This window comes from Homalodisca vitripennis, chromosome 1, assembly GCF_021130785.1.
Source record: "Homalodisca vitripennis isolate AUS2020 chromosome 1, UT_GWSS_2.1, whole genome shotgun sequence".
NCBI classification, from domain to species: domain Eukaryota; kingdom Metazoa; phylum Arthropoda; class Insecta; order Hemiptera; family Cicadellidae; genus Homalodisca; species Homalodisca vitripennis.
The window spans coordinates 75416290-75428034 of record NC_060207.1 but is presented as its reverse complement, the minus strand read 5'-3'; the positions used below and the strand labels follow the sequence as shown (position 1 = coordinate 75428034).

General features: G+C 31.5%; 1 protein-coding gene across 2 annotated transcripts in view; it reads right to left on the bottom strand.

The window, feature by feature from the left end:
* Window positions 1–942: 942 nt before the first annotated feature.
* Window positions 943–11745, bottom strand: part of LOC124364848 (nuclear hormone receptor FTZ-F1) — an 89513-nt gene continuing 78710 nt past the window's right edge. For both annotated transcript variants that reach the window (XM_046820633.1, XM_046820642.1), the window contains exons 4-6: window positions 10263–10363; window positions 3718–3871; window positions 943–2244 (exon numbers count right to left, since the gene is read on the bottom strand). In XM_046820633.1, coding sequence (XP_046676589.1) covers window positions 3725–3871; window positions 10263–10363 — 248 coding nt within the window. In that variant the 3' untranslated portion in view covers window positions 943–2244; window positions 3718–3724. The remainder of the gene's footprint in view (window positions 2245–3717; window positions 3872–10262; window positions 10364–11745) is intronic.

The following is an 11745-nucleotide window of genomic DNA, read 5'->3' as shown; positions in this document are numbered from 1 at the left end:
TTTAAGTTAAGTTTTAATAACTTAAGGTAAAAGTACATTATTTCTATTACAGTAACATCATTGAGATCATCAATGAGACAGAAATCGATCATTGGGGGGGGGGGGGGGTGGGGGGGGGGGGGGGTGGGGGGGGGGGGGGGTGGGGGGGGGGGGGGGTGGGGGGGGGGGGGGGTGGGGGGGGGGGGGGGTGGAATACATTTGGCTGCTGGAACTGGACAGTATCACCTGGTTTTTATATCAGACTAAAAAATTAATAAATATTTTAGAAAATATAAGCTATTTTTTACAACATGTTATCGTGTGAGAAATGATGTTGTGAACCACCAGAATCCAGGAACAAAATGAACAATGAGTATCCTTACAACGGATACACACACTATATACAGTGTAAAACATGGTAATGGTCACTTGTAAATGGTAAATACAAGTACAACAAACTGAGGTAACAAAATTTGTTTCTTAATATTATATAGTGGTCTAAATAAAAACAATAAGAAGTAGCAGATAAATAAAACAAGTGCCACAATACGGAACTTAAGAGGATGACACTGACATTACACATACAACGCTGAGCCTGTAATACTAGTAACTTTATCATATCAATGGTTCATAGGGTTTATCCTTCATCTAAAGACTTTATAATACTTTTTATATGAAAGTATACAAAACTCTTAAACATGCTTGGTGATTTATATTTATAAAAAACAATAGTTGTTCAGTATGTAAAAAAAGGAAATTGTGATGTCACCTAGTTAAAATTTACAAAATACAGAAATAAAATACTATAAAACTACAAATTTTTATTTTAACAACAATAAACTTCTATAACCGGATTACAAGTCAACTGTAGATACTTTTAAAAATAAATTCTCTTTTCATCACAATATTTAAATCACGGCCAGCTTCTTTTTAAAGTTCTCAACCATAAAAATATACTCTACATACCAAAATAGCACATTTATTTGAAAATTTATAAAACAAATGTACAAATGGATAAGTTGCCAGATCGTGGATTTGTGGCAGTGAAAACGTGGAGGAGTCCTCGTCACACATGGGCTCTCACGACACACGTTGTTCGTACGCACACACGTCTATATACACATACACACCATACACAACTGTCGGTCGAGTATTAATACAAGGGAGGGAAAGGCACACAGAGAGAGTCGTGTGCAACGAGGTAAATAAGGTAACTGTGACAAAACATTTAGGTTACTGCGCGATTAACAATATTTTATACAAATTTAAATACAATAGTTTTTTCATTCACTCGTTAAACCTATTCAAGTACAATAACATTCTTTACATTAAACTTAATGAACATTGAACATACGCCCTAGAGGCAGCAGTTCTAAATTAACATAATCTACAGGAAACTTTTGTTGTCCCAACACCGAGATCCCAGAGTGTTAATGAGTCGGGAATATTAATTGAAAGAAAAGTGAATGCCGAAAGAGCGACCGTAACCGAATTTGATTCGTAAAGATAGGAAAGGAAAGGGATCGGAAGAGGAGAAAAAGAAGGAGTTTGGAATGTAAATACTCGAAAGTGGAAGAGGTTTTTTTTGAAATGCGAGAACTGCAAGGTGTTAAGAAGCGTTCTTAGATCAATTTTTAGGGAAGAAGTGAAGATAAAGATCTGATGCCCAAACAATCCCTTCCAGAGCGACAAACTGGAATGTAACGTAATACAGTATAATTTACAATTTTAAAATTAAATGAGCAACAACAGTTTGCTGCAGCGGAGGCCCAGAACCAAGATCATTCACAGTTCAAACTTCGGTAGACATTTTCCATCTTGTGCGCTTTTATGAAAAGCAAACAAAACATTACCACATTTGCATTATTCTCTATATACAAAACTTCAACCATGTACACCATATAAAACAACATATCAAATAAATAACAACATTAAAAAAATATAATTTACACATTTTTGAAATGTACTGAAAACGTGGGTATGAAAGTTGGTTCTGAGCCCCGGCTCTACACTTAGCCTGTACACAATACTACACAGTGAATAATGCCTTTAGTTACTTCTGGTACTCGTTTATACTTTTTATGACTTTTGTACTCTTTTTTGAAGGCATATCTTGCTCTAGGCAGGTGCAGGCGACCGGACACTGTCACGATGCGCACACGTAAGATCTTGGTAATACTGTAGCTGTAGCACTGTTATTGCACTCTTCCGGAGCACATGACGCTGTTGGCTGGGCTCTCAACGCAGTGAGCCCCTCTGCTCCAGCTGTAAACATAATACCAATATAAATACAACATTCTCACGTTTTAAATGTGAAGGAGTAACAAAAAATTGTTTATTGTTTATCATTGTTGAAGTTTACATAATGTTAATGTACTCTTATAATTTACAGTAGTGAAACTGTTAGTGAGGGGTGAAACTCCAATGAGTGACTCATGCAATTCTACCTACTCCTCATTGGTGACACCGATTTGACCTGGCTTCACTTGCTGTTCACCTAAGCCCAGTTTATTTCTTTCTTTGGTCTGTGACACCAGTATGAAAGACCAAGACAGGTAAAACTGTATGTCTCCTCTGATTGTTGTTGATTAAGACTTATTCGATCTTAGAAACCTTCTCCCTTAAAACATGCAAGCAAGCCAGCATCTTAGGTTGATTATAAATTAAAGGGGGCCAATGTTTCAAAATTAAGTTAATTAAGTTATTAAGTTAATTAGGGTATTGTTAATTTCTAATTTTAATTACCATAACTCAATGAGGCTGTGTAAGAATTGAAAACAAAAAAAAACATCAACCTTCTGCATTTTACAACTTTTCCATCAACAATTATAAACTTACAGTCTAGTTCTGATGAATAATTTGCAATCATTGTTAGTTAAAAGCAATATTTGGTGTTGTTTCATTTCCAAGGACTCAAGAGAATACATACTTTTAACGATCACATTTTATGAAACTTCATTTGTACTTGGGTCATATATTCATCTACTGAAAGTGTTGATCTAGCAATAGTATAATTTATTTTAAGTTATATCTTTCACCTCTTTTATCATCCTACAATAAGACAAATGTTCTACATTTAATTTTAATGTTTGCCTTATTATGTCTAAGTTGCTATTCCTCATTTATAATTGTATAGTTTTTCCTGACTTTACTCTGTTGATACCAATAATATATGCATCCTTCTATAGATAATACTAAAACAAGGTATTAATTATTGTACATCTTTGGCACATGTTATAGTATATTTGAGTTTCAACAAAGAAAAAGAATTTTTAATTACTTTAAACACAATCTTTTGTATTCATACATATTGTAAAATTTATGGGCATTAAAATTGTTACTACGCCACATTTAAAATTTACCAAGAATCATTACTGCAGTTTTTGAAATTTGTTTTACAAAGCCAATATATTCACAATATATATTGTGATATATCTTCCCAACATTTCAATCCAAATTTTTATCATGTTCCTCAGAAATGTGAAAGGACAAAATTGAAGTTCAAATCCTTATTTTTGAACCTGTAAAATTTGAATACCATACCTGGGACCATGTATTAACAGAGCCAACCTCCCCAAAACATTCCACGTTCATTCAGAATTGTATTTGTTCCTTATAAGCACTTACGCCACTCTTAATGAAATGGCAAATAAAGAATATGTCTATGTCTCAAATCTCCAACAGTTTCTATATTAGGGATTTATAAAATTTAACAATAATACTTTTGAGGTAACTTACGTGATGGTTATTTCCGCTTGGCATGTAACATTTCCATGAGTAGCGTCTGCGTGGGCGCACTGCCATTACAATGCTTGTGATAGAGGTACTCCTCCCCTCTACTCGCCAAGGAATGAATCTCCGGCATCAGATTCAGTAGTTTTTGAAACTTGTCCTACACAGAAAAACAAATTGTAATCAATGCTCACTAAATATAATTTACTTTTAATATTTTAACAATCTGATTCTAATGTATATGTTTCATCTCAGATGACAAACAGTAAAAATCTTTAATTCTGTTCACATTTTAGATCGTGTTTTCTATCCAGGAATGTTGATTCTTTTAAAAATAAAGCCTGTTAAGAGTTAATTTATCAAATTAGTTGTTACACAGAGGTTGATCTATACATTGCTGTTTAATGATAAGTTTAAAGCTAGACATATAATATTTAATTAATTATAGTTAGCCTTACACACAGATATTAAATAGTGAATTTTACTTGAAAGTGGACCAACAAACTTTAGCTATTTATGCTATTATTTACTTTTCTCAATTCAAATGCTTGGCACTCAGTAAAAGATTCATCAAATTATTTGTAACATCTGAACAATATATGGTTTACTTCAGTACTTTGAATGGTGATCATTAAATTCATTTCAAGTAATGGATGAATTCAAAATGACAGTTTATTAAGGATACATTAACAATATCCTTACAAAATTACAATCCTGACGAGTAAAACAATCTCAGAACATAATTTCATTGTGAGTATCAATTCCATTAAATTTTAGAAAACTGTTTAATATGTATTGTTTTTTAATCTCAAACTCGTCTGACGTGAAAGTTTTTATACACATACACTGTATGCTTTTGTCTCTTATTTACAAAATATATACCAGACAGTGTTTACATACATACATACATTGTATGTTTTCGTACGTATTTAAAAAATATATAAGCTAGAGAGGGAATTAGGATATAGGATATCCAAGCAATTTTATATTCTCAAAATGAGCAAAACGTCAGATCACCCTCAGTTTAACTATTATTGTTTGTTACCCCTCGTTTCAACCGAGGCTTTAGGTCAGTAGCTGAGTGCTATTAGTGATTGATAAACTGAAATACTAGACGATGAATCGCAGTGCATTAATACATTAAAATTGAAAATAACAAAGGGCATTACAAACTGACTGAGACAGCTAAAGTTCACTTCTTGTTTAAAGTCAGTAGTGCCAACTCACCAGTAACTAACTCTCGTCTCTTACCTACGGGTGGTTGGCTTACCCCCATCACGCACATACTGACTAGTCCACTGAACAGAGATCACCGCCTGTGCGACTGTTGTGGAAAGTTTCCTCTTGGCTGACCAGAGTTATTATTAACATTATCTTTGAAGACTTAACTTCCAAGTTGGATCATTTCTTCACATGTTGAAATTGAAGTTCAGGCCACAATTCCTTAAGCTCCATACTTTTTTAATTTTTCAAATTTTGTTGATTCTTATCATTAGTCTATACCCAGTCAGCTGTTACTGTAGTACTTTTTAAATATTGTTATTACGATACAATGGAGTGGGGTATAAATTCCCCAGCATATTTTACAATACTATATCTGTAGTGACAGAGTAATTTCATGCTATGTAAAATAATATTTACACTTACAACTATATGTTAACAAGATCAAGATCCAAACTCAAACAAGGTCTATAAACCTATAGTTACTTATTTGCTCATGTAATAATATTTTAAGTTTACTAGGCCATAACAATAATACCTGGACCAAGAAAGTTATTAGTACAAAAATGTATTAAGTTAATTAAACTCTGTAAAAACTCCTTAATGATGTTCCAAGCTCACGTAACTATAATACATTCTAGTATTCTTAATTCTTATTCATTAAATGACAAAATTAATGAATAAAAAGGTTTCAAACATACCCCATATGAAATATATGGATAAATTATTAACTTTTTGCACTGCAAACTTGGAATTATAGATTTTTGAATTTTCACATTGTAAATTCTGAATATGGTCGAAATTAAATTAAGAGAAAGTCTAAATTAAGTCAGTTTTGCTCCTCCAGGACTCGAACTGTAAGTATTTTAATTAATAAGCTGTTTATTATACGTTCCACTGAGTCTTAAGGGTATTCAATAATTTACTTTTCTAATCCTTTTAAGTGTTTTAATTCATTCTACACATTCTTTCTTTTATTCAATTTCTTTGTTTATGTTTTGACGTTCTCTATATGTTTCGACACACACCAAAACACGGACTTCCACTCAAAATTATTTACATTTGAAATTATAAGGTATAAAACAAGCTAATATGGACAAAATCGATATTAATGTAAAATCAATTTAATAACTGTATGATTAATATATATATATATACATGATACATGTATATATGTAATATATATATATATATATATATATATATATATATATATATATATTGTAAAACTTATCTCATCGAATATAGTATACTAAATTTCAATAAAAACATGTAAATTATAATTTGAAACTCAAATCCAGCCAGAATTTCCTAATTTATGAGGAAAAAATCAAATTGATAAAAAAATACATTGAAGGGTTGAACCAACTAAATTCTATAAACTGTTGTTTGTTTTATCAATACATAGATATAGAAAACTATAAGATTTTTATATTACTGTACTTGGTCATACATACATACACAAAAATGTATATATGCTTCTAAACAGTGGCATAACTATGGTGGAGGTGAGGGGGGTAGAATCCTTTCTTAAGAGCCCTAAAAATTAAAAAATATTTGTTTACCAGCAATTTTGTTTTGTTGGGTTATCTAATTTATTCACATTTAGATTTATTCAATACCACTAGGTGCAGTGTGCTTTACAATTAGATTCATATTCCTCCTCCCAAAAACCCAAGCCCTAGTTATGCCACTGAATCTCAACAAAGTAACTAAATCTTTCTGTAGACATGACACAATATCATTTGTCCAACAATAAATAAGATGTTATCTTACAGTTTTTGTTAATTCTTCTGATGTTTATTGTCTTTGTTTGCAACGATCAGACAAGACAAATAAAATGTCGTTACACACACAGGAATAATTGTTCACATTTCCTCAGATTGTTTGCCAATATTGTGATGGCTGTGTACCAAACCAGGATACACACAGAATGTTTACAGTCCACATTATCACTTCTGGGAAACACTCACAAATGATCCATCCACACATTGTCCTTCCCTACACAGCACTTTCATGAAACACAAATACATTCTACTCATCTACAATTAAAAATTATTTTTACTTGTATGAATGATTACAATCAAAACCAACAAGATTTAAATAGACCATAAACAGAATGTACCATTTATATATGGGTTTGAAATTATTTTTATAATAATTCTGAACAGACATGTACAATGTTACTCATATCAGAGTTCAGCAACCATAAAAACTTAAAACGCTTCTGTTAATTTTTTGTAGGAAATTTTACTTTACATGATTATTGTATATGTATCAGGGCACTATTTACATTACAAACTAGAAATTATTCCAGTCTGTGGTCATTCGATTATATTTCATAGTGAGTTACGCAAGCTTAAAACTTATCAATTACCATCATACGATATTTAACAAATACTACTTCATTTATATCTTAACGAATTTGAAAAATGTAAGGAATGTAACAGATTACTAACAACATAAAAGCAAAAATATTGGTTGATAATGTAAAATTTTAAGTATGGTACACATCAGTAAACAAACCAATTCGTGACTTCTTTGGTGTAATACTGTGTGCCGTGAAGTTGCTATATAGTGTGCCAGTAGTGCTGTAATATTGCTTCTAAGAAACGTTGCATTGTCACACGCTGATGATGATAAATATTGTATTTATATTCTTGAATCTGTAACGTATCCACTGTAATCCTAATAACCCTGTAAATCTTGCCAACACTAGTAGCCTAGAGTTTTAAATACATAAATTAATCACTATTTTGTGTCAGAAATAACAGTTTATAATTAAAAACTATGAAAACATAACAGGCCAATCAACAATATTGAAAATATGAAAAAACTTGACAATTGTTATATGTAAATAGCAAATAAAAATACAATGTGTATATGGACTGACAAACTCTTATAATCTGTAAAATGTTCACATTTAAATTGACACCTGAGAGTGAAAACAACTAATATCACAGTGATAGTGATAATAAGGAACAGTAAATCCACCACATTACAACAGGCATTACTAAAGTATAAGAAACTAAGCTTAAAGGCAAAGAAGAAGTGAGGGTATGCCGACGAGACATGACGACTCAGAACCTGCAAACATGCCAAAAACATGTTTAAATCTGCCCTCACTTAAACTAACTTTATTTTGTGATTCAGATTTATTTACTTACAATTATCGTTAAGTAGATAATTTAGGTTAGAAAAAAAAACTGAGTTGGCTTGCATTGGTTTTATTAATTTTATAGTAAGCTGTTTTATATATTATATTTTTTTTAATGGATGCTAAATTTTATAATGATTTAACATATTTTATATTGCTTGATAAATTACTAACGGATTATTAAATTTCATATTTTTAACCCTTCTAAAGCAATGTTGTAGGTGAGGTCTGCAGTTATAATAATCATAAAAGTGTAGAATCTTTCACTTCCTTTCGTCATTCAAGCTGACATTTACCAGAACATAAGGCAGTTTTAAAATCTAATCCCAAAAATATATTAAAGGATTTTTTTGGATTACTATTAAAATTTATATTACTCAGAGATTCTATTAAACTATCTTTTCCAGCACTTTTATTTTACTCATTTGTAGTTCGGAATAAATTGATAGTAAACATAGTTTCACTGCATACAATTATTGATTCTGTTTTCTTGAAAATAGTATACATCTGAGTACAGTTTCAGTATACAGTTTCCTGTAATCACTTTTTAAGCAATGTGTGTAAACACTGAATATATTCTTGGCAATAAAGTTTCATCACAATATATAACTTGATCATGAATACCAACGATTAAAGATTCTCATTGAAAACTCATTTCCAATTTTTTAGTAGCCATGGACTTCCTATGGTTACTGCTGGCTCTCTGGAAACACATAAGTTTTTAAAATATGTATTAATTTTAGATTCTTCTAGACTTTCAGCACAATATTTTCAAAAATTTTTGGTTACACCAATCAATTAACCCACTTGGCTTAGATTGGATTTGATAAATTAATTTATTACGAGTATATGACATTGGTGGTGGGAGACCTCAAATTAAGGAACAGTCTGTTTCAATTTTCTAAAGAGAACTGTCCCCATTTTTATTGTGCAACTACAACAAAACAACGCTCCAGATGATTTATGAACCACCACCTATGGTTGAGTGGGCAAAGACAGAATGTCTCTGAGGTCATCCATACAAAGGCAGCCATGTTTTTTTTTCTAGTTGACTTCTATATTGCGATATATACTGTGAGATAACTAACAACCTGCAATACTGTGTTGATAATGCCTTCAACATCAGCACTGATCTGTTAGTTATCTACAGTAAATTAAGTAAATCACTACATTGGATTAAATACTGACATAAATTATGGATTTGGAAACAAAAGAATTAGGAGGAAAATTTGTTATAAAACATACTGAATTATGTTCTTCAAGTCATTTTAATGCAATCATGTCATTGTATGCTAGTATAGTAACTTGGACAAAATGATAGAAAGGAAATTTGTTTATATTCCACAGCTTTAGACTTTCTAATTAAATAACCGTTCCTAAATAACATAGTTCGAGTCCCTACAGGAGCAATGCACCGACTACCGAGAATTACTACCCTGTTAAACTCTGTACATCCGCCTCAATACTGTCACCAATCACTCCTAACCAACCACCAAGCAGTTGCCTACACCTGCACCAACACATTCGCTACCAGACTTAGTGCATTTGTATTTTAGATTAGATTTTGTCACACATTAAACATATGCGACAACAGCATTCTATGAGTTTTTTACTACTAGAGAAAATATGTGATGTATAAAATAAATCATTGGCATATATGAGGTCCCTTTAAAAATACACAATAAAAGAGTTATTAATAATAAAATGAACAACATTTTTATTGTAATTATAATTCTTTTAACCCATTTGAATACTAATAATGTAGAAATTTCACAAGTAAAATTCATTTTAATTTCTTCACACATCTAATTTAGACTGCAGGCTCTGTACAAAAAATTTAAAATGATTGAAATTACGGCATTTCATCAAACATCATTTATTAAACAGCAACATCATTATCTTTTATATCGCTCTAAACAATTATAATTTTTTTAACACAGAAAATTTAGATGATAGCTATAAATCATTATCAGACTACTAGAGCATTACAAATATCACACCGTACAGGTGAAAACAATGCACCATACATATGTGTTTTGGTTAAATTTGTCCAGTTTTAGGTGTGGTAGCGAAAATGTTCTTGTACCTTAACTCTACAGAAATAGGTAGGGATAGTTGTGAGCAAGCCAACTCAAAAAACATGCAATAACTTGTAGTAGGCAAAATGAATTACCGTCAGCTGGGGATAACTATTGACACAGTATTCTAGCAGCGCCTGTTGAACTTGGTCATGGCCTTCTTGTACGTGTTTCCTGTTCATCAGCCCTCTAACGTCTGAAAAGACAACAACAGATTTCTTTTCAATTCAATACAAAATGTCAAATTGAAGGTCAAACTTTCTCCAAAAGTATAATGAATTATTGTGGTTTAAACTGCAGGATAAATAGCTCCTCATTGGATAAATAATTAAAAATACCTTTAACTAGAACATACATTCTACCACTAACACATAGTGGGACAGTTTACTTATCTAGTGGTGCAAAAGTCAAGAAGCTAAAGTCGGACCTAGGTATTGTTTACATGATCCATTTATTCAGAATTCATATCTAAGGCAACTGATAAATATTTATCAGGTCAATCCACTTTGTGTCTATCGTGTGGAATACCAGAACAAAGTCATCGACAACCATGGTTAATTAATGGACTTTTTAAACTGCAATATCTATATACTTATTGATTTTGGAAAAATGTTTTAAACAAATTATTTTTGGATAACTAACTCAAAGTGAGGTAAGAATCACATTTGCCTAAATTGAACTTTGCCCTTTTGAACTCACAAAAGGCAGTCATAACTTTAGATCTCTAACCAATTCCACTTCAATTTTGATATTTGTATAAACTATAATATTCCATTTAACTGTTCATACAAGTATTATATGTAACCGTTTGCAGCCGAATGGTACATAATATTAATATTTTTCGTGTTATATATAAATTTTAAGGAAAGATCTTTTTATTATCTAAGACAACAAAGGCACCTGGGGAAAAAAATAATGCTGTTTTAAATTTTGTTTCTCCTAAAATTACATATTTATGATAGACATTACATAAGAAATGAACACAAGAGCCGCAAATTGATGTAATTAGTTATGAGTATGAACTTTCAATACTGCACACACGATGTTTGGAGTGTTTGTTACATGTTTCATATCATTTAGCCATTAAGAGTTGCAAGATTAGAGACCAAAAAGAGAAAGAAAATATGAAAAAGAACAAATATATTCAAAATCAACTATGAACACAGATGGAACTGTTGGTTGATGTTCTAAAACCTGGGGTTATGGGGCAAGAAAACTATGAAAATAACACTATATTTTCCAATTGATACCATCTATAATTACCAAGATGGATGTAAATCTCATAGAACTTTGTTGTGTTACTAAAGGCACTATCTGGCAGTTATGAACCGGATTCTAAGGTTTATGAAATATACGCTTTGAATATGGCTAAATTGTTTGCCACTCTTTATCCATGGTACAGTATGTCCTATATTGTTCACAGAAAACTAATTCATGGGGCAGCACCATTGCTGGTTAGAAATTATCATAAAAAGCCGTGGGGATTAGATACAAGAAAAGAATCCTGAGTATGTACAATGCAAACCTCCTACATGCATTGTTTTACTCTTTGGATACATTTATATCAAGTGTCAAGAC